The 23951-nt window shown below is 46.4% G+C and overlaps 1 protein-coding gene across 3 annotated transcripts in view; it reads right to left on the bottom strand.

The window, feature by feature from the left end:
* Nucleotides 1–23951, bottom strand: part of LIX1L (limb and CNS expressed 1 like) — a 53681-nt gene that overhangs the window by 11235 nt on the left and 18495 nt on the right. The window contains exon 1 of one of the 3 annotated variants that reach the window (XM_068108020.2): nt 7540–7630. The exons of the other annotated variants lie outside the window; for them this stretch is intronic. Coding sequence (XP_067964121.1) covers nt 7540–7570 — 31 coding nt within the window. The 5' untranslated portion in view covers nt 7571–7630. Of the gene's footprint in view, nt 1–7539; nt 7631–23951 lie in introns of those variants that run through there. 3 annotated transcript variants of the gene reach the window in all.

The following is a 23951-nucleotide window of genomic DNA, read 5'->3' as shown; positions in this document are numbered from 1 at the left end:
TCTTGCCCTGATGTTCTTTCTGGACAGCAATGGTTTCCTCCTGGCACACCTCCCATGTAGATCAAATTTGTGCAGCCTCTTTCTAATGGTAGACTCGTGCACTTTGACATCAACAGTGGCAAGAGCTACTTGTAGGTCCCGTGATGACATTGTGGGGTTCTTAGAGACTTGTTTCAGCATCTTGCGGTCTGCTCTCGGGATGAATTTGCTGGGGCGGCCTGGCCTGAACAAGTTGGCAGTTGTTTGAAATCTTCTCCACTTGTAGATGATCTTCCGGACAGTCGAATGATTGATTTCAAATTGTTTGGAGATATTTTTAAATTCCTTCCCAGACTCTTAGGCATATATAACCTTCTTTCTGAAGGCCCCAGAGAGCTCTTTTGATCTAGGCATGGTGACGCCGCACACTTCAACAAGAAAGAGCAAACCAAACTAAATGTCTGAGGTTTAAATAAGACAGGTTCCTCCAAGATCCTCTCTAACAATGTTCTAGTCATTTTAACCTGAGCTGGTGCACCTAATTCTAATTTTATGTATTTGAAGTAGTGATAAATGTAGGGGTGTACTTACTTTTTCCACATGTGAAATTTGAATTTATGTTTATTTAAATTATGCAATAGATTACAAAATGTAAATGTTTCATGATATTTGTTATATTATATCACCTTTATGTATCAATATTGTTGAAATGAAGATCAAATAGCTGTATGTTGAAATATGTTGAAAAAGTCAAAACTTTACATGGGGTGTACTTACTTTTTCACGTGACTGTATATACATATATGAATGAATGAATTAATGATCGTTTTTAAGGCCATTTTCCCCGCTAGAGCAGGGGTTAGCTTTGCGGGCCCCATGACAATCATGGTTCCCTGTTAGAGGCAATGTTTTTATGGCCGGATGCCCTTCCTGACGCCAACCCTTGGTCACGCTCTTACGATGCGCAAGGATACGGTGTACCTATTCTAAATCGGGGTACACACCGTGATCATTCATCCCAGCAAGCTGGTACTCAATTTGCCGACCTCGGAAGGATGGCAGGCTGAGTCAACCCCCCTGGCGTTAATTCAGCAATCGACCGGGATTTGAACCCAGGATCCATAGGATCCCAAGCCGGCACCCTAACCGCGAAGCCAACACCAGGCTATATATGTATGTATGTATGTATGTATGTATGTATGTATGTATGTATGTATGTATGTATGTATGTATGTATGTGTATATATATATATATATATATATATATATATATATATATATATATATATATATATATATATATATATATATATATATATATATATAAATAAAAAATATAGTTGCGGTTCTGAGAAAGTGTACATATTTGATTAATAAAGGTTAAAGGTTTTGCCCCCATAGGTAGTCCGCATGCAACACGTAGGTCACCCTAGAACATTAGTTATTTCTTAGTATATGTGAGATAAGGCCATTTCCAAGAGTAATACCTGCATTGTGTAAAACAAATAAGAATAGGCTCCTTCCATTGTGCCTCCACCCTCCAAATTCCACGTCGTTGGGCAGAATCCATCCCGTGCCCCATTTGACAACTCGCAGTTTGTTACGATTGGGATGCTTGCAGTTTGTTACGCTTTGGCTACCAGCAGCGTTTGCTGCTCTTGGTTTTCTGGTTTGCTGGAACTAGCCCAGTGACACGAGGTAGGCCCAAAAAGGGGGTGGAGCGGCAGCAAGGCTGAGATCTGGATTGGCAGCAGGGGGACGGTAAGGGCCACCAGCCAATAATGGCTGAGGCGACATCGCCTGACAGGGTGTGGCTAGAGGTTCGAGAGGGTTCGCTCAGCGGCGCTATATAATGGCGAGCACAAAGCCCTTGCACAGGACTCGCTGGGGGAACTTTGATGGTGAAAGGACTCACATGTGAAGGACTGTGAAGGACTATTGAAAGAAGCCTGATTGGAGAGTGCCCTGTGTTAAAGGACTTGTCGTTGTGAAAGCATTGCTGGAGCGGCGCATTGCAGAGGACTTGTGAAAGCGGCGCATTGTATTGAACTATACTGGGAACGCGTATAAAGCGCCGGTATATCTACTACGTACGCGGCCATGCCAGTGTAATCGCCCAGCTTACCGATCCCCCCCATATAATTGTCCGATCCGCGCCAACAACACGCGGAGATCTTGCCTGCCGTCTACCATCTTCACCGTCGTACGAGTCGGGGACCAGAGCGAGCTGTGGACGCCATCTGTGGACCCTCAACCCGACCATCTACAACCCCCGTGTGAGTCTGAGTGCGAACGGGCCCGTGTCCAGGGATAAGTTAAGACTGTTATAAGGCTGCCCTGTATATCTGCTTCTTCTTCTTCACTGTACATTGCTTCTTCTTCTTCTTCATTGTACAAAGTGTGTAATAAATTACTTGTTCTTCCTGTTTCCTCTAAATTCGACCATCTTAGTGATTTCTCCATTGGGTAAGCATGGCACGATTAGGAACCGCTCCAATCGGGTTAGTTCCTGTTAACGGCCCGAATCGCGGCTCGCTATCGCTCGGCGTGTCCACTAAAACCATGGTTCGGGTTGGGTTATTTCCTTGCTTCCTGGGAGGCGCTGGTAATTCGGTAATAGGAATAATTCGACCTACCACCCTATTCAGCGCTGACTGGAAGGAACGTGATAGCCCCGGATCGCGTCGGCTAGTAAAAAGACAAGGGGATGAATCCCTCCTTGGTAAGGGGAAGGCCGACGTTCGAGAACCGCAACAATATATATATATATATATATATATATATATATATATATATATATACACACATCTATATATACACATCTGAACATTCACAGGTGGTTTAAAAATGTAATGCTGTTGATTGGCCAACAACTGGCCGGCCAACAACAGCAGTCACTCCGGTGTTGCTTCAACGTGCTGATGAACTCATTCGAAAGGACCGACGGATTACAACCAGAAGGCTTCCAACTGAGCTTTCAGTATCCAAGGAACACAAACAATTAGTTGTATATGGAACACAAATCAACATCAACCACAAACACAAACACGAGCTGAAGTAATATATGGTAAAACATGGAAATACCGCACTGTACCATGGCGATCACATTGGGGATTCGGCACACGGATGTTGAAATCGGCTCGGAAGGTGCGTTGGTAAAAACCAAAGCGAAACTCTGTTTCTTCATTTAATATGCCTTTAAACGTTCTATTATTTTATAATCGTTTCTATATAAAATGTCTTTTTAATACGCTACTTAAAACCATTTTTATATGACTTTACATTTGTGACAAAAAGCAAGTTGAAATGAAAAGTTAAGGGGGAGAAATTATACACGCGGCCCAGAAGACGGTAAATTAATGATCAAATGTGACAAATGCCAAGAGTGGTACTGTTATGCGTGATCGATCGATCCATTGATAGCGCAGCGCGATCGGTCGATAGTGCAAATCCATCGATGGCGCATAATATACACTACTGGTCAAACGTTTTAGAACACCTCAATTTTCCCAGTTTTTATTGAAATTTACGCAGTTTAATGTCCAGTGAATAACCTGAAATGGTACAAAGGTAAGCAGTAAACTGCTCGAGGTTAAAAAAAAGTTTAGGTTAGTAAAAAGGGGAAAATAATGTAAATTGCACAGTTATATTGTAAAAAAAAGGCCTTCTTCAGGGAACAAGTAATGGGTTAACAACTTACAGCTGTTCTGCAGTAATGTAAGTAAATTAAGCCTTGAAAGTTGATGCAAACAATTCCTACAGGTGTCCCAACCTCTGCTGATTACTTGATTACACACCCTGTCTGTATAAAAGCAGTATTGGAACAGACTGTTATTACACCCTCTGAAGCATTATTTGGACAATATTGCACTGCAGGAACTAGTATATTGGAAACTGGAGGAAACTCTGACAGGAAGAGTTCTGGCAGACCCAAAGCCACAACAGAATCAGAAGACAAGTTTCTGAGAGTCAACAGCTTGCGTGATAGGCGGCTCACAGGACAACAGCTTCAAGCACAGCTTAACACTGGTCGAAGTAAGCAAGTCTCAGTTTAAACTGTGAAGAGAAGACTTCGAAGCTGCAGGTTTGACAGGTCGAGTGGCAGTAAGAAAGCCATTGGTAAGATGGCAAAATAAGAGAAAGAGGCTTGCCTGGGCCATGAAGCACTGCCAGTGGACTACTGAAGACTGGAAGGAGGTCTTATGGACCAATGAATCAAAATTTGAAATCTTTGGTTCATCATGCAGGATTTTTGTACGCCATCGAGTAGGCGAAAGGATGGTTCCTCAGTGTGTGACACCAACTGTCAGACATGGAGGAGGAAGCGGGATGGTCTGGGCCTCTTTTGCTGGATCCAGAGTCGGCGACTTGCACAGAATGACTGGAACTCTGAACCAAAAGGGCTACCACAGCATTTTGCAGCACCATGCAATACCCTCTGGTATACACCTAGTTGGTCAGGGGTTCATCCTACAGCAAGATAATGACCCTAAACACACCTCCAGGCTATGTCAAAACTACCTTCGAGGAAAAGAACATGACGGTAGGCTTCAAATCATGGAATGGCCAGCACAGTCTCCAGACTTAAACCCCATCGAGCTGGTTTGGGATGAACTGGACAGAAGGGTGAAAGCAAAGCAACTTACAAGTGCAACACATTTGTGGGAACTTCTGCAACAGTGTTGGGAAGAACTTCCCGAACAATATTTGATTTCCATTGCAGAAAGAATGCCACGAGTGTGTTCGGCGGTTATATCTGCAAAAGGTGGCTACTTTGCTGAGTCAAAAATTTAAATGAAATTTTGTTAAACAAAATGATTCTATGATTTCTTTTTTCTATCCAATTGTATATTTGTTCTATGCTTAATTTCAGAGTACATTGAGACATTAAACTGCGTAAATTTCAATACAAACTGGAAAAATTAATGACGTCATAACCCATGCCAAGAAACTTTGTGTCATAATAAGGTAGGGTGGATGCATGTATGATACGGGTATAAAATTATAATATAAGCAGAGTGACTGGTAAGTTATAATTTAATATAGTAGCAGGTTCAGTTAACAACGGTAGTGCAGTTTTTAATATACGGTAGTACCAAAATACACAAATGTTTCTACATCTTCAATCTCATTTCCATTCAAAATCAGATCTTCTTGAGGTTCAGTATTGAATCTCAGGTGTTTTGGTGACATTAATTTTTGAAGCCTACTTTTGTTGTCTTTCTCTCGAATCATTTTGTCTTTTCTTGAATCTCCCTAAACATTTGACAGTTGATATAATCCTTGTTAAATTGTGTATATTAACAATTTGTCTGTTTTTGATGTTTTTATTTGTAAATGCCAATGTCTACGAGAACTGCACTCGGCAGAGTGAATAGTCTCACCTCGCATGCTCATTCTGAACAAGAATACCATTGTTACGTGAACCTGCTACTATATTATGGGCCACTGCTTATATTTTTAATTTTATTATAATTGTTACCTGAACCATTGTTACCCTGAACGAGTGCAGTTCTAGTGGACATTGGCATTTACAAATAAAAACATCAAGAACAGACAAATTGTTAATATACACAATTTAACAAGAATTATATCAACTGTCAAATGTTTAGGGAGATTCAAGAAAAAACAAAATTATTCGAGAGAAAGACAACAAGTAGGCTTCAAAAATTAATGTCACCAAAACACCTGATGAGATTCAATACTGAACCTCAAGAAGATCTGCTTTTGAATGGAAATGAGATTGAAGATGTGTAAACATTTGTGTATTTTGGAAATATATTGGATAGAAATGGAGGAACCAAGAAAGATATTGAGAAAAGTCTGTATCAAATCAATAAAGCAAGAAAAGCATTACTTGGTCTCAACAAAGTTTGGACAAGCAAAAACATATTGATACAGCCGTGGGTCTGTTCCGATTGCCCGGTTCAAGCCCAGCGGGTTGTTTCAAAACAACTACAACTGCCAACCAGGTCCCCGGTCCTGAGTAAGTTCAGAGGGCCTGCTTGCAATGTTATAACACTAGTGTGAGTGTGGAATTGGCCGGTGAAGTGCTGATAGATGGCCGAGCAAACTGTTGGTCACGAGCGCGGTCTAACGGAGTTTCAACCATACTCAAACTACACTGCAACTACCCTAAACCACCAAACAAAGTCACCAGAACAAGTGGAATCCACCTCGAGACAAAGTGTATTTGATAAAATAAAATGGCACTGGGGAAGGATACAAGAATGAAGCAATCACAATAATAAATAGATTCTGCAACACACTGGTATACTGGCAATGTATGCTCCCACAATACAAACCAAGCGATTGGTGGATTCCTTAACAATGCTGATCTTAGGGCCCAATCAATCACACAGCAGGATAGAGACGTTTTTGACGAGACGAGACAGAGACAGAGAGAGAGAGAGAGAGAGAGAGACATGAGGCTGTCCCCATGCATGACACAGCGGTTGGCAGTTGAATCCCCCCACAGGGCAGAGCTACACAGCCAGAGAGGGAAATGAAACCCAACTCGGCATCCGTAAAGTGAAAGCACCACCTTCTCTCACAAAGCGCAACCTTCTCTACCAGCGCACTGTCTTCATCTTCATTCCAGCTGGTATGAAGCTCATTCAGGAGTAAAATAGCTCATCATGCGACGAACAGTAAAAAGTCATGTGCATAACGGGTTTTCTAAGCGCCCCCTGTGGTGATTTAACTACTGTTAAAAAAATGGCACCATGCTTATACTCTCGTCCAGCCTCTTGCTTCAAGGTTTTTAAGCACTTTAAAATAAACATAAAGGACAGATACAGAGTAAAAGAACATAAAACATAGCAAAAGGTTTGGTGGGCTCCAGAAACAACAGGGTGGCGGGGAAGACGAACATATATCCCACATCACACTTAATTACGTTATGTTTATTCTCAACAAATACTAAGAAATAACTAACGTTATATTAAACAGCTTACCCCACCAGAGCCATTTCCACAACAATATTCTCAGCAAGTAAAATGAGAATATTTAATTCCAACCTAAAGTCAGTTGTTTTGTATGGTACAGAGTTGCTGGAAGACAACCAAAAAGGTAGAGGGCAAATTTACAGGATTTTAGGAGAAATGTTTGGGGAGAATACTAAAGGTTTTCTGGCCAGGATTCTCAAAGTATTAATTAAACAATTAATTAAGTAATGGTTTTATCATCCAATCATCGCAGCCAGAAGTTGAATTGTGATTGATTTACAATATAAAATGAAAATCAAGAAAATGAAAAAAATTTTATTGCAATAAATAAATAAATAAGCGAATGAAAATAAATAAATTAATGACACCCATTAGCTGCCGGACGTCATCGAGGCGCTTCCTGGGTGTCATCCATTTGGTATGACACAGCCAGGTTTGGAGTCACACCGATGACCTTCAGTCTCAGAGCTGACACTTTAACCATTATTCCAGAATCAGGTATTATGGCTTGACTGCATTCTAGTGATAGAAGATGTGGAGTGGCCATTTTTACATCAAGGTGCTCCTCTGATTGGGAATCTTGTTCTTGTGCCTCGTGTTAATCTGTGAATACCTTTTCTTTCCGATACCGTTTGTGTTTCCATCTTGTGTGGTCGCCAAAGCACGTCTATGAGGAAGCAAGAAGAAGGACAGGCCAAAAATATATCGATGAAAAACATTAAAGAGAGAAGCTGGATGTGGCTGGACGTGCAATGAGGCAATATTAAGACTGGACACCAAGAGGGAAAAGAAAGAGAAAACCAAGAAAAACTTGGAGGAAGACTTTCCGAGCAGAGTGAAAGGCTTTCAACGAGATGGAAATGAAAAAATTTAAGAGTTGGTGGTGGACAGAAAGAAATAGCGAGATTCTGCCGTGGCCTTATGTGTCGAAAAATATGATGAGGATAAGGATAAGTATATCAACTGATATAAATAAGGATGAAAATGGTGAAACTTACACTTTTGTTAATAGTTATGAGCATATGCAGCCAAAGCCTCCATTTGTGCCGGTGTATTAGGAACAAGACAGCGAGTGGTGTAGGTGCTTGACAGCAACAGTAAAATGTGCACCGTTGTCACCGAGGAGGAGGTTATAATTGCCTCGTATTTCATGAAATTCATCGCATACTTGCAGCAAGGTTTAGTGGCAATGCACAATCATGTAAAGCTGTGTACACCTGGTGAATGGTTTAAATCGGGTCGTAACTGTGTGGGTGATAAACATCCAGGTGCCAGATCATTTGAGGACACACAAGTTAGTGTTACGTGCTCCTCCCCGACCCCCTGGTCACGGTGTACCTCCGAGGCCCGAAAGGAGTCACGGCAGAAAAATATTGTTGCGAATATGGAATTTGGCCTCCATATCCGCTTGTAAATATTCCCCTATTTTCTCCAATACTCCCCAACTTTCCCCAATCCCCCATTCCCTAGTCCCATTGCATGTAAACAACAATCAGTAGAGCCGACCTTCCCCTTATTCCCCCATTAAATGTCGTGCCCAGGTCCACCGCACCACACGTAGACAACTTTCGGACATCTTCCTAGTTATTCTTAATCTATGTCAGTTAAGGCCTCGTTTCCATTAATTATGACTCTTCGTTGCACCAGAATGTGATTATATGGCATCAGTAGTGAGTTTAGGACCTTTCCCATACCTCCTCCCATCTTCTTCCCCAAACAACAACTACAACAACAATTACAACAACAATTACAACTACAACTACGACTACAACAACAGAGGGGCGGGGAGTGTGCGTCCTCACACCGGCTCGGTTACCCGCCATGACCATGCGCTCCACGGCGTTACCCCGAAGGGGCTGGCTGTCAGCTCCTCGTCAGGGGCGGAGCCAGTAACCCCCCCACGCACCCAATGAGAAGCAACGTGCCGATTCCATCTGGGGCGGCGCTAACGAGCCGAGGGCGTGTCACTCCCCGCCGGATATACGCGGCCCCGCGCCGGATGTGACGTCAGATGCGCCTCAGCTTGGAGAGAGAAGCCACCGCCACCCCCAGCGCGACGAGACCTCCCGGCATCTTTGGACCGGACCGGACCGTACTGTACCCTGCCCCGAGCCCAGGAGGACCTGGAGCCATCGATCCTGCCTTTCCTAGCCATCAAACCCCCGTGTGAGTCAGCCGTTGTCCCGTTTGTCTGTCGTCTGTCCGGGGTTAATATAAGAGTGTGTCTAAGTGCCTGTCTTTCTGTGATTATACCTCTAGCCCCTGTAATCTGACCTTTCCGTACGAATATAATCTCCTCCGGAGGTCTTGAGAATTGAAACATTGGTGTCGTATTGTGTTATTGTAATCCAGCCGGGTGTCTTCTTTTTCTTATTGAGCCAGCATCGCGCGACTAGTCAACGTTCGGGCACAATCGGGTAACTTGTGCAGACGTGGTCATACCATAAAACCGCTCGGTAAATAACATCCAAGCCACGTCTGTAACAATTGGTGTCTGGGAGTGAGATTCGAGGCCCGACCAAATTTTAAAAAAAAAAAAACGAATAGAGGAAAAAAAAAAAATTTGGTCAAAATTTGGAGCGGCCGAAATTCGTTTTGTTTTACAAAACCCGAATTTTGAAAGTCGCGCTATGGCGGATCAAGACGGCTGGGGTCCGGTAGGGGAGAGTGAAGCAGGGTCGGTCCAGGACCAAATTGAGACACGTGAGGAGAGCGAAACAGCGGGGGTAGCAAACGCACAAAATGGCGCCTCGCTGGTCACCGCGCCCGCGACCGTAGCAGCGCCGCCGATGGATTGGGGCCTATTTATGGAACAAATAAAGGCGCTCATGGTCCAGACAAGTGAAGACCTGAGGAATGACTTGGGAAACCAAATGGGGGTAATGGGGAACCGGATGGATGCTCAGGGTGAGCGATTGGAGGGCCAAATGAGGGTTGATAGTGGGCGATTAGAGGGCCAAATGAGGGGTACCGGTGAGGGATTAGAAAAGAAATTTGAGGGGTTAGACAACGGGATAAAAGCGGTGAAACATGGGTTAGAGGGGGTAGAAAATAGAATGGCTGCCCAGGAGAATCAGATAGAGGGAGTGAAAAATGGGTTAGAGGGGTTAGAAAACAGTATGGAAGGCAAATTGAGGGACATGAGGAACCAAGCGGAAAGGGAAGTTAAACAAATGGAGCAGCAGATAGAGGGGGTCAGAATGGGGGTAGAAACCAAACTGGATGCTCACAGGGAGGAAATGGAGCAGATGAGGGTGGCATCTGGGCAGGAGATGCAAGTGATGGGAGAGGAGATCAGAAGAGGAGTGAGTGAGGAGGTCGGAGGAGTGCGCGAGGAGGTGAGGCACTGTGAGGAGCACATGGAGAAGGAGGTGAGAAAGGGGACTGTAAAGTTACAAGGGGGCATAGAGGACCTGACGCAGGAGGTGGAGCAGCTGACGGTGGGACAAACGGAGTTAGTGGAGCAGGTTCAAAGGAACACTGCGGTATTAGGAGGTTTAAAAGCGACACAAAACGACATAAAAAACGACTTGATAGCGACAAAGAGGGAATGTCAGATGGTACGTGAGGGACTGACAACGAGGTTGGACGAGGTGATAGAGGTAATGGAGACGAAGGACCGGCAGGTGAGGACGCACCTGGAAACGGTCAAGGTAGCCTTAGAGGATGAGCTTGAGGAGACGTACCGGGGAATAAAAGAGGTGAGGCACAAATTAGAAGAAGTGGAAGAAGGGGTGAGCGAAATTAAGAAGCGACGGAGAGGGGATAACAAAGAGATAAAAGAGGAGATAAAAGAATTGGTCCAAAGTCTGTGTTTGGATCGTGATGTGCTCGTTAACCGGATGAGGGATTCGCAGGTGATGGAGGAGAAGCGAAGAGGAAGAGGACCCGGTGTAAGTGGTGACCAATATGGTCGTGCGTATGATGCGCCAGGTGATTTAAGAGGCTTGGGGGTCGAGATAGACCCGGGTGTTCGTGAGAGGCCGTTGGTGAAGTGTGCGACAGGTCTGGTGTGCGAAAATGGAGGTGTGCAAGAAAGTCCGACTCTGGGGTGTGTGAGGAAAAAGTGCGTGCCAAGGAGTGAGTGTGCTGGCGAGAGTGAGTCGGTCGTAGCGTGTGTGCGAGGGAGCACGTGGAAGCGCGGTGTGGTGAGTGTTACAGAGAGTGTGCGCAGGAGTGTGCGCGAGAAAGGTGTGTAACGGACAGGTGCATGAGGAAAGAGTGCGCTGTCAGAAGTAAGGAAGAGTGTCCACCTGTGGTGAGTGTTACAGAGGGTGTAACGGGAGAGTGTGCGCGAGAAAGGTGTGTGACGGACAGGTGCATGAGGAAAGAGTGCGCTGTCAGAAGTAAGGAAGAGTGTCCACCTGTGGTGAGTGTTACAGAGGGTGTAACGGGAGAGTGTGCGCGAGAAAGGTGTGTGACGGACAGGTGCACGAGGAAAGAGTGCGCTGTCAAGAGTAAGGGTGAGTGCGTTGTCAAGAGTGGTGGTGAGAGTATTGAGAGTGACAAGGAGAGTGAGCTGGTTGTGACAGGTGAGCGAGGATGTACACCTGGGATGGAAGGATGTACACCTGGAATGGTAGAGCGTGAGTGGGAATGCACGCTGGAGTTGGTGGTGAGGCACGTGATTGGGTGTGCGAATGAGGGCACACCTGTGATTGTCACAGAGGAGGTGACCGAGGAGGGGGCGCGAAGCGGTGTATTGGTGAGGTGTGCGACCAACGAATGTGTGCCAAAGTGTTCGGTGGTCAGGTGTGTGACCAAGGCTGTGAGTGGAATGGGTGTACCTGGGTGTGTAAGGAAAGGAACGAGGAGCATGGGCACGGCTGGATGTGTGAGCAAGGAACGGGCTGCGGGGTGTAAGCATGCAGGTGAAGCATCGACATTAAACGGGATAGAGTTTAGAACGACTTATAGCCGAATCGGGCCCTCGGTGCGTGCTGGGCCTCGCTTTGAACGGCCGCGTCCGTGCTCCACTAGGCGGAGCTGGCAGCCCGATAGGAAGGGTCGTTATGGCGACCACGTTTTGTTGAGACGTGCCGGCAGGTCGAGATCGGGACATTGGATGGCTCCACGCCGAGGTGATGCGTGGGATCTCGGCCCGGGTAAGCCCCCGTCCCTGCACCGAGTGCCGGACGCATCCAGCCGCTGGCACAAAACAACCAGCATCCATTGCTTGGCTTTACGAAGCCGGGCTTTGGACAGGGATTGGCGCACCGAGAGGTATTAGTGAGTAGACTGGGTGATGAGGTTAGTGTTTTGGACCCAAAATTAGAGAAAAGCAAAATTTGATGATTGGCAAGGGATTGGCAGTAGTGATTGGCAGATGATGGGCAGTGATTGGCAAATTTTTGATTTATTGAAATTTGATGTGCAAAATTGGTAGTGAGAGACCCCCGATGTGGTGGGATGGCAAATCCACCATCTTTCCCATGGGGGGCAAAGGAGCAATAGATTATGGGGTGTATGGCAGTGAAAACTAGCCCGGGTGGGTTAGGTTATATTGATAGGGATCTAGCGAAGATGACAGTAGGTAACGTTAAGATTAGTTAGTGACTGATACCTGTAGTGGGGACGCAGGTAGATTAGTGTGGATGATAATGACGAGGGAGCGCAATAGTTTAAAGGGACGACTGGGAAGCGCAAGTTTCAGAAGGGAGTAGTTAGCTGAGATGATGCCGTGTGTGTGTGAGAATTGAACAGGTGTGATTGCACAGGTGTGCAACTGGACAGGTGTGTGGAGCAGTGTATGAGTAGTGAGTGTTGTGGATCAGCGCGAATGCGCTTGGGGAGAGAAGGGTGCAGGTGGCACCAGGTGTGAGAGCACAGGTGTGCAGGTACAGGTGTGTGGAGAGAGTTGGAGTAAGTGGTACGGAGTGGTGTGCATGGTGCGAAGGTGTGGATGGGGGGAGAGTGGACCCCTTTCACGAGTACCCGGGGCGGGTAGTGTAAGTGTTAGGTAGAGGGTACAGGTAAATTGTGGTTGGATATTGGCATTTGTGGTGCGGTTGCAGAATGGTGTTGTGGATGGGTGCATTAGTGTTGTGGAAATGGCTGGGCGTGTAGCCTGTTAGTGTGTGTAGTTGGTTGGGCACTCCACCACTGTGAGGATGTCGGCCAGGTGAGGCCGCAGGTGGGCTCTGGGAGCCGGTAGTTGTGAGTGGGTGCCTGAGGATCCCGGGTGTGGATCGGGTAGCCCAGTGCCAGAGAGGGCACCGAGTGGGGAGAGCGCCAGAGGGCCTGCCCCAGTTAGTTAGGTTAGGGTAAGGAGCAGGTAAGCTCGGAGGCAACTGCAGTGGTGGAGGTGTGCAGGTGGGTAGACCCACTGGGAGAGGTACACGTCGCAGCCCAGAAATTGTACGAGGGCACCGGGAGATGAATCGGGGGAGTGAGACCCCAAATTGAACAGCACCACAGTTTGGCCAATGGGAATTGGTTTTTAGAACCCGTAGTGTAAGAGGGCCAATGGTTTGGCCGGAGAAAGACCCCGGGTAGTGTAAAGTTGTTAAAGTCATTTAGGAAATAGTTAGGATTGATGAACCTGTCGCACCATACGCAGCCACTTACCTGTGGTGATGATGATGACTCCACACCTGCGTTTTCTTTGTTTTGTTGCAGGAGATGAATCGCTGTGTGGATTTGTGAGACGCATCACGACGTGGATGAGACATTGGGGTGATTCCATCTCTCCCTCCCGAGGAGGGACTGATGATGAATTGGTAATGGCAAATTTTGATGTGCAGTTGGAGATGGCAAATTTTGATGAGAGTTGAAAATGGCAAATTTGATTGGTTAGGAGGGAGAGAAGACGAATTTGGTTTATGGGAGGAACGAGGAAGACAGTAGGGATGTTTGTTGATTTGTAAAGTAGATGTTTATGGGTAGTGTTGTGTGGATACAGTAAGGGGTAAGGGAGGGGCCATGTAGGTTACCTGGTGGGGGGGGGGGGCGTACGATAGGAACGTACCTGTCTCACCTGGTTCCCATGTGCCCCCAGTGTGCATCACCTTACATTGCGTGCACTTTTGCGCCCTTACCACCTGACTCACTTGTCTGCTTCTTTTGTCTCCCACCTCCGAGGATCTGGCTTTGGGGTAGAGAGAGAGGAAAGAGAGGTGCTGGCTGCGCAGTTGTGGGCCTGCACTTTCGCTGTTTGCTGCCGGGATCGATACACCATATGGACCGCAATGTTTGTGGCCACCCACAATGGACCGCAGTTCGTTTGCGGCCAAGCACCACCCGGGGATGGACCTATGGGTCAACGTGGCACCTATGCCATACAGGTGAACCACTTTTAGTTGACACCAAGTGCACCACAAGAAGAGCAAGAGACACCTGCAGGGTTAGGGGTTGTCGAATTTATTTTTATTCCAATGAACAATGGTGACTGCACCGATTGGTGGTGGGGTGGTGCTTTTGATGCTGGGAAAGGGTGCTCTGCACGTTATTAAAGGCCGTCGGCCACAGAGCACTCGTGGGTTGGTGTATCGATGTTGGCAAGCGCGCTCTCTCTATGCATAACATCTGCATGTGTTCCTCCAAAAACAGGTCCTGGATTGTAGTGTAGATATCAGCGTAATCTTGTAAATAATGCTCCCTACCGGCTGTATGTTTAGTTTGAGGATTCTTTCCGGATTCGGTTATCCTGTGGGTGTGTTTCTGTGAGGAGAAGGGTGCAACGTCGCAGGGGGACATATTTACTCATTTGTGAATATCTGTAAAACTGTCGCACTCAGGGTAGAGTTAATAGTAGAGGGAACTACATTGCGTGCCACACTAAAGTAGGTAAAAATTTATCGGGTCGGGACGCCCCGAGGGTAGAGAAGGGTGCAATGTTGCGAATATGGAATTTGGCCTCCATATCCGCTTGTAAATATTCCCCTATTTTCTCCAATACTCCCCAACTTTCCCCAATCCCCCATTCCCTAGTCCCATTGCATGTAAACAACAATCAGTAGAGCCGACCTTCCCCTTATTCCCCCATTAAATGTCGTGCCCAGGTCCACCGCACCACACGTAGACAACTTTCGGACATCTTCCTAGTTATTCTTAATCTATGTCAGTTAAGGCCTCGTTTCCATTAATTATGACTCTTCGTTGCACCAGAATGTGATTATATGGCATCAGTAGTGAGTTTAGGACCTTTCCCATACCTCCTCCCATCTTCTTCCCCAAACAACAACTACAACAACAATTACAACAACAATTACAACTACAACTACGACTACAACAACAGAGGGGCGGGGAGTGTGCGTCCTCACACCGGCTCGGTTACCCGCCATGACCATGCGCTCCACGGCGTTACCCCGAAGGGGCTGGCTGTCAGCTCCTCGTCAGGGGCGGAGCCAGTAACCCCCCCACGCACCCAATGAGAAGCAACGTGCCGATTCCATCTGGGGCGGCGCTAACGAGCCGAGGGCGTGTCACTCCCCGCCGGATATACGCGGCCCCGCGCCGGATGTGACGTCAGATGCGCCTCAGCTTGGAGAGAGAAGCCACCGCCACCCCCAGCGCGACGAGACCTCCCCGCATCTTTGGACCGGACCGGACCGTACTGTACCCTGCCCCGAGCCCAGGAGGACCTGGAGCCATCGATCCTGCCTTTCCTAGCCATCAAACCCCCGTGTGAGTCAGCCGTTGTCCCGTTTGTCTGTCGTCTGTCCGGGGTTAATATAAGAGTGTGTCTAAGTGCCTGTCTTTCTGTGATTATACCTCTAGCCCCTGTAATCTGACCTTTCCGTACGAATATAATCTCCTCCGGAGGTCTTGAGAATTGAAACATTGGTGTCGTATTGTGTTATTGTAATCCAGCCGGGTGTCTTCTTTTTCTTATTGAGCCAGCATCGCGCGACTAGTCAACGTTCGGGCACAATCGGGTAACTTGTGCAGACGTGGTCATACCATAAAACCGCTCGGTAAATAACATCCAAGCCACGTCTGTAACAATATGTTATCCTGTATCAAAAATCAATGGTGAAACCACACCAATTGCAAATAATACAAACACCAATAATACAAACAAATATTGTATTAAAAATCACACAAGAATAACAGTACAACAATAATAGGAATCAAGAGTACAATCAATTTATCTCCTATGATGGTACCATTAGCTAGCATGCATAAGGTAACTCACTGTGCTCCAAGTGAGTGGAGAAGAACATTCCCCAATGTCTCTATATTCCCGTCTTCAAGCTCAGAGTTGATCCCCTCCAGTGATCAACGAAACGATGTCGAATCGAAACCAGAATCTCGTTCAGATGACAGGCACAGTCACACCGCCCAAAACGGCACAAAGGCGCACGCGGCCAAAGCGGAGAAAAGGGTCACGTGGTTAAAGCGGCACAAAGGCGCACTCACGGCGACTGGGAAATCCAAAGGCACCCTCCAGGTATGAACTTTCACTGTTCACAGTCGGCGAGCCGCAAAGTAATCGTCAAAAGCCTCGGTGCACACACACACCACAGATACGTCTGAAAGCAGTGGAAACGGTTGACGAAGCAAGGAAAGTTTGCTCGACGCGCGAGTCAAAATGGCCGACGGCTCGTTCTCGAGTCGCAACGACCCGGCGATGATTCTTCGGAATCTAACGCCAAACCTGACACGCAGGATGATCAGTCACAGCGATAACCACTTTATCGCAGGAATCCTTTTTCCCCAGGAAATCCAAAGTACGTGACTCTTGCTTGACATGTTCGATCCAGACCGCAAAGCAACCAGCTTCTTCTCCGACCCTTTCGCTCCGCCCTCTTTTTTTCTCCTGCCGCTTCCTCGTCGTCCGGTTCCGGTTTCATTTAAAACTTTAACCTTTTTACCTTTTGACAACAATAACCGTCATTTCCCTCAAACCACCATAATAATAATACATGGAACCAGAAATGTTTCAAGTGGATGAAAACCACAACAACGGAAGTGATGAATCCGTAACACTAGCAACGAGAGCGTGGAAGACCTTGTCACGGAGAACCGTCACATATGAATGGGAGAATGAAGAACAAAAACGCACAAGTTCTGGGTTTTCATGTTTGTTCACTTTCGCTAGAACCAATCTCACGTTACAATGGAAATTATAATCTGGCCACATGATCTCAACTATATAGCTTTTAATTTGTTGCTCACAACCTGGCTCATCTGTTGTTACACTCGTGGGGTGGATTGTTTAATGATGGTACACTCATGGGGCTGGGCTTGCAATGACGAGAAGCTGTGATCGTTGGGGTGTACCTTATGTGAAATTCCGGGCCGGCTGTGAAAACAGATTTGCTCTTTTCTTTCTTCCTTCCCTTTCGACTTTATTTTTATTCTTTTGTTGAAAGAAAAACAAAGATCTTCCTTATCGACTTTCTCCATCCCACCGGAGCTCTACATAATTGAATGGAGAAAGAACCTTTGGAAAGAAAGAAAGAGGAGGTGATGGCGGAGGAAGAAGAGCACGTCGAGTGGGTGGAAAAAGGCGAAAACGAACGCAGGACGCGCGGTCCAAGTTTTGACGAGAAACTCGGCCTGTGTGAGCTTTTTGAGGCTTTGATTAATATCTCTGAGGGCTGCCTGTTGGAAGCACAGTCGGTGCCGGAGAGATTGGGGTGGAGGAGGATTTTCTCGGTGCACGTGGGATCGTGAGGCAAAGTGGAAGAGGAAGCAGAAGCTTTGCTCCTCATCAAATTTCGTCTGAGGCGGCCGGAGGCAAAGTGCGGCTTCAGGGTCTTGCAGAAACTGCCCCGGGCAAGTCATTCGTGGAGATTGGGGACACCCACTGAGAAAGAGAAGAGTGGAGGGGAGGCACCACCCTCGGGACACGTGGTTGGGGCGAGGCAACCAGGACGCCATCAGAAACAGCCTGAATTCCCCTCCTCCCCTCCCGGCTTTATTTTACCTTTTATTTCCTTTATATCCTGGCGAATATTTCTTTGTTATTTTGCTACTCTCTCCCTCCCCTCTGGGATTAGCTAGGGATACCGGGTGGGTCGTTTAGTTGACTTGTCTGTTTTGTCTTGGCACCTGTCTATCCTTTAAATACTTGAGCTTTGCCGCTGCATATCAGTGGGATTTCTTTTCCTTGTGATTTATCTTTTTCTTGGTGTTGTACCCTGTGTTTTTTTTCTTGATTCTGAGCAAAGGATTTGCATTTATTCCCCTGTTTTGAATTTGCATTGCATATCTCGATTGGCATACTGTGTGTTGAATTTTTTTTGGGGGGGGGGGGGGGGTGTAAAATTGCACCAGCATTTGGATGGTAACTTCGCTCGGTCCCTTCTGACTGCACATACGGCGCGACCCGCCCATGGGGAACGTATTGATCTCCCGAGCACTTCAATTAGGATCTCCGGAGCAATAGGCAGTACCCCGAGCCCTTCACGCAGGGGCCAGGTCATAACACTGTACTGACATCATGACAGTGATGGTCTGACAGGATGGTGCAGAGGTAGCACACTTACCTTTTAGCTGTCTAGTCTGGGTTTGATTTGCGATCCAACTATCAAATGTTTGATTGGTGTTTTACAGGCATAGATTGCATCACGAAGTCTGCCGTCCGGCTGTGGTATGGACGTTAAACGGGCGTCCCACCTCCCAGCATTAGTTGGTGGACGTTGAAGACCTCAAGGTGTATTTCGCGAAGACAAGGCGTGTTATCGCCGGCAGGCTGAACAAATTACAAACCGCTGCACAAAACTGCGGGTAGCAAGTGGTCTTGTCTTATCAGATATCCCTTAACAACAAGTTACAATGCGCTTGCTATCTCAGAGTATGATCGCTGTGTGGGAGCAGCTCCTACAATCTTACTATAATTCACCAAATGTCCGTCCGTCCGTCCGTCTGTCTGTCCGTCCGTTCGAAGGTACTGCAAAAATGGCTGAACCGATCGCAACGATATTTTGGGTGGGTAATCCTGGGATCCCCTTGAGTAAAATAGGGTATATTGTTTTTCCAATTTCAGCTTTGGCCTCAAGCATTTTCAGGTTTGCACTCCCGCATAACGTTATGTTCCCGGGTGCCGCACAAACAGCTGCACCGATCGGACTCGGTGACCTCAGACAAAGACCTTTTATAAGGACATGCGTTGAATCCCTGCTTGAGAGAATGCCAACCCCCTCCCCGCCATCACGGCCGTCTCTCCAACTCACGATCCCACGAGATATGCGGAAAGGACGACCCAAAACCAATTATCTTCTTTTTGATTCGTATATAAACATCATTAAAAGTAAATAATGACCTCGGCCAAAGTTCAAACGAGGTGAGTTTAAACTCTACATGAAAGAATTCCACATAGCTATTTGGGCGGTGTATAAGCTAACAGATCGCTGTCTCCATCGATCTTGCCAAGGCCGTAACACCTATCGGCTCAAAATCCTTTTAACTGTTGACTTGGTAGTTTTTACAATGAAGAAAACATTAACAATGTTGTTAAAAGTTTATTTTGTGATTAATTTGTGATTTGAGTTATGTTGTTTGGAATGAAAAAAAGAGATATGGAGTTCAAGTAAATGACGACATGCCGTGATGGTTTCTACTTTCTAAACGTGAACTTCGTGGATCGCCATATGCAGATTCGCCACGATCCCACGATCGATGTTTCTCTACGTGAACGTACCCGTTTGTTTGCGAACCGGTACGTTTTTCATGGAAGTCCTTCACGAACTTGCTGTCCATGTCTGACGTGCGACTGAAGGTGCTACAGGAATGTGGAATTTATTGGTTTCATGCTTTAGCATTCGCCGTATCTGCATTGCCTGTTTGCTTCTGGCCTCCCACCCGTGCATAGCACGGGTATCTCACAAGTATAAACAAATTCATGCACACAGGTGCTCACAGATTGAACGTATTGTATCTTCTCTTAAAGTTTCAAAAAACAATCATGTTAACTTTCACTTGGCCAAGGTCAAACACTCACAATCATAGTCAGCTGCAGCTGCATAAAAGCTAAGTCTTGGAAGGACGTCCACCTTTTCACCGAGGTGCAGCGTACACGCTCAGCAATCCAGGTGCAATGTATAAGCTATATTGGACTCTCTTCTCACATTCACGATGAATACAAATGTGCCAGAACAGCTACTGTAGGTGTTAAAACATCTCGTATTTTTCCGAGCTTGAGTCCAGAAGGCAGCACACCTATTGATTGATGCAAAAAAAAAAAATGATGCGAAACTACTAAGAACAAGGAGACGTGCAGGTGAGATTTCATAATTGTAAGCGTGCAGGTAAACAGTGTGCAATCCCTTGAGTCCAATTGAAAACCACCTCCTTTCTTTACCAAGGCCAATCACATCAAAGTATTTCTGCATGAAACTAAGCGAAGGCTCAGAAATGTGTGTTTACCCATGCTGTCTATTTTTCCATATGATAATTTGAGGTCTTGTTTGGTTAAAAAAATTTAAGACTTTAAATTGAAAATTTCAGCAAATAGGACTCAAAAAGCCTGGCTCAAATTTAAGCTCTTCCATCTTTTTCTCTACAATTTCTAGGCAAGATCACACACACACACACGCACACACACACACACACACACACACACACACACACACACACACACACACACACACACACACACACTCTCTCTCTCTCTCTCTTGCAGATAGACTTGACATCAGATAAACACTGCTATTGACCCTAAGGAACGTTGCTTCCCAGAACACACTGCGTGCCTGTAGCACCATCTGGTGGCAGTGGCTTTTCTCTCCTCAGTCAGTGGGCCACGTTTAGGCGGAAATCTCTAACCCTCAATCCCCACCGCCCCCTCCCATTTCCGCCAAAGGGATGCCAAACTACTGTGCTCTATCCACTAAATACTGACCATCACGCAAGGAAGCAGCATGTACTGGTGTCGGGTTCAAACTGCAAACTTCCCAAACTCAGAGCGGACATTCTAACCACAATGCAGTCTGGTTGATTAATCTAAATCCGATACTTTTAACAAATTGTACTACTCTCACTGCTTCCTTAATAGCTGCAATATTATCACCTTCCTGTGGGGTCGGCCGTGGAATGTTTGTGCCACAAGTCTTTCAGGAACTGGCTGGCCAGGCCTGGGCATTTTACTGAAGTTAGCAAGAATTTGTAATTGGTTCAGCGTGCTGTGATAACTGAACTACTCCACCAAACACACCGTGACATCTATAACGCCTAGCAGTGCTGGCAAACAGGACACCCAGCTTAACGTCCATCCGATTGATGGAGCACACATTGATGCCTCACCCTGCATACTAAACACCAGGGTAACAGTTTATAGTTGGGCCGAGATTCCAACCCAGGATAACCTTGACATGTACTATTATCTAGTGGAAAAGCCATGACCATACATGAAGATTAGATGAACAGCCTATCGGGTGTTGGGATGCATGGCTTGAGTTGTTTGCAGATTTTGTCAACAACAGTTTTGTTTTCATTGTACAGTAGGGATAAGTTTTTAAAAAAGAAGTGCAACACCTATCCATATCAATCAAAAGAATTTTGTGCATTTGTAAAATTAGCAGAGTACCCGCGGCCCTACAGGCGATCTTGTTCCAAGCAAAGAACACGTTTCTCTGACACATACCTTTATTTGGGCAGTGTATAAGCAACTGACAGCTGCCTCAATCGCTCCTGAAAAAAAAACCCCCAGGTAATGTGTATAATTAAAAACACCTCACACCACTAAAAAATGTCGGGACAGGAATACTGTAATGTAAAGGGTGGGGAATTGTAATACCCGCTTCCACCTGGAGGCAGCGCTACACGATACACATTTACATAAAGAATTTGCGTCCATAACCCTCCCCTCTCCTCCCTTCCCCTAACCCATCCCCCAAGACCACCGGCAAAGATAAAAACATGCCTATACAGTAATCGGGGTCATGCTGATCCTACCAAACAAGCTTGGATGTAATAGGCCCAGAACTGTATGAGGAGTAGCGCGGCAAACACATAAACAGACACCAGTCCATGAATTATAGTAAGGATGCATATGATCTCAGCTTAACATCGAGTCGGCATGCTTAAATCGATAGCCTGAGTTCAAGTTCGAGTCTTGCAAAAGAATGACAACTACAACTTGAGTCCAAGTCTTGAATTTGAGTAATACAGTACATCAATCGAGTGACCTAACGATTTTGGAGGAGTTTTGACAAATATCGCATGTACGACAGAGACATTAGGAACATCAGCATACCTTAATGCAAATCACAACAGTATTACAATACAATGGTCAAATCATCACAATATAAGGGGTTTAAATCTGGAATCCCAGAACATTAAAACCTCACACCTAGCTCGGCTTCACGATGTTGAAACCAAAGCTTTCAGAATCATTGGAATCTCCCGTGATCAAGCTGATTCTGAGGGCCTTTCACTCCTCACCGCAGGCAGGTTGGTGGTCTTTCTGTCTTCTACCATCTCCTCTCCGGCCTAGCTCCCCCAGCTATGTCTGTGCTCTGTCCCCCAAATTTTCCTGCAGGACGCACAAGATCTGCCAGCAACCCTCTTATTGTGAAACTGCCAAAATCAAGACTCTCTGCTCACCTTCACTCCTTCATTCCTCTTTTCTCCCGCCTCTAGAACAAACTCCCTAACTCTCTTCAATCCCTCTCCTCCCTCCAGGTCTTTAAAACAGCTGTTCACCACCATCTCTTATCTTCCCCCATCCAAAACCTTGGATCTTTTCTACCACCTTTCAGGTCAGGTCAGGTATGGGAGCATGCGCCGGAGCAGCGCGTCGCTGCATCCACTTTCCATGATACTCCAGGGTCCTCCATCTGGCCATCCCCCAGGCTGATGCCTGGCCCATCCCTATCTCCTTTTGATACCGATCAACCTGCTGCAACCACAAGGCACGCGGTCGGCCCGTTGGCCTCCTCCACTCATGAGGCTCCCTTGCTAAGAGTATCTGATGCGCTAGATCAGCGTCCGGAAAACGAGCCACATGTCCATACAGCTGCAGCTGACCTGACGCTCACATACCATACAGGAAACAAATCTCATCTGGGTCTCTCTCAGCAACCGCTTGTTGGACACAAAGTCCGACCAGCGATAGCCAAGGATTCTCTGAAGAGACTTGGTTCCAAAGGTATCAAGTCTCATTCTCTGGCCCTTGGTAAGGGTCCAAGTCTCGCATCCGTAGAGCAAGACTGGAAGCACCAAGGACTTAAAGACTCTGACTTTCATCCTCCTGCATAGATACCGACAGCGCCACACCCCATGATCCAGTGAATCCATGACTCCCCAGGCCCGACCCAGACATCTATCAACCTCTGGCTCGCAACATGCGGAGACATGAATAACACTGCCAAGGTAAGTGAATCTCTCCGTGACCTCAACATCTTCGCCACAAACAGGCACAGACAAGACAGCACCATCCAAGATGTCATTGAAAGACTGGATCTTGGTTTTGACCCAGGAAATCCATAGTCCCAGTGGCTCCTCCTCCTCATTCAGTGCCTGGAGGGCCCCCAAAAGAATATCCAGCGTCTCCGCAAAGATGACTGCATCATCTGCGAAATCAAGGTCAGAGATCTTGACACTCCCAAACGATGCACCGCAGCCTGACCTCTCCGACATCCTCCCCAGAATCCAGTCCCTACAAGCGCTGAAAAGTGTGGGAGCCAGTACACACCGCTGCCGAACTCCAATAACAACTGGAAATAAGTCAGAGATGGAGCCACCACACGTCACAGCACTCTCAGTACTATAGTATAGTTCAGAGATCAGATTGATCAGCGTTGGGGGTGTCGTGAAGTAAGATGGTTCCATCCGATGGATGCCCTCCATCTCCAAAACGTTACTCATGATGCTATTCTGACGCCGACCGCGTGGGGAGGATTTATATACCCGCTATGAGTAAGGATGGGTCATTCCGCTCTCTTGTGTCTTCGAGTTGGTAAGATTGTTGCAAGATCTGTGTTACATTTGCTAATATCTCTGCAATGGTGTAATGGTAATGAAAGTGTCCAGAGGTGCTTGCTTAAATAGCTTTTGTGTTTTCTTTGTAGATCAGTCGCATTCAAGTGAATAAAAGCTCACAGCATGGAGTTTTGGTGGACCGTCTCGTTTCGTTTC

The sequence above is a fragment of the Myxine glutinosa genome, chromosome 2 (genome assembly GCF_964187855.1).
Source record: "Myxine glutinosa chromosome 2, kmMyxGlut1.1, whole genome shotgun sequence".
NCBI lineage: Eukaryota > Metazoa > Chordata > Myxini > Myxiniformes > Myxinidae > Myxine > Myxine glutinosa.
This window is presented reverse-complemented; position numbering and strand designations above follow the sequence as displayed.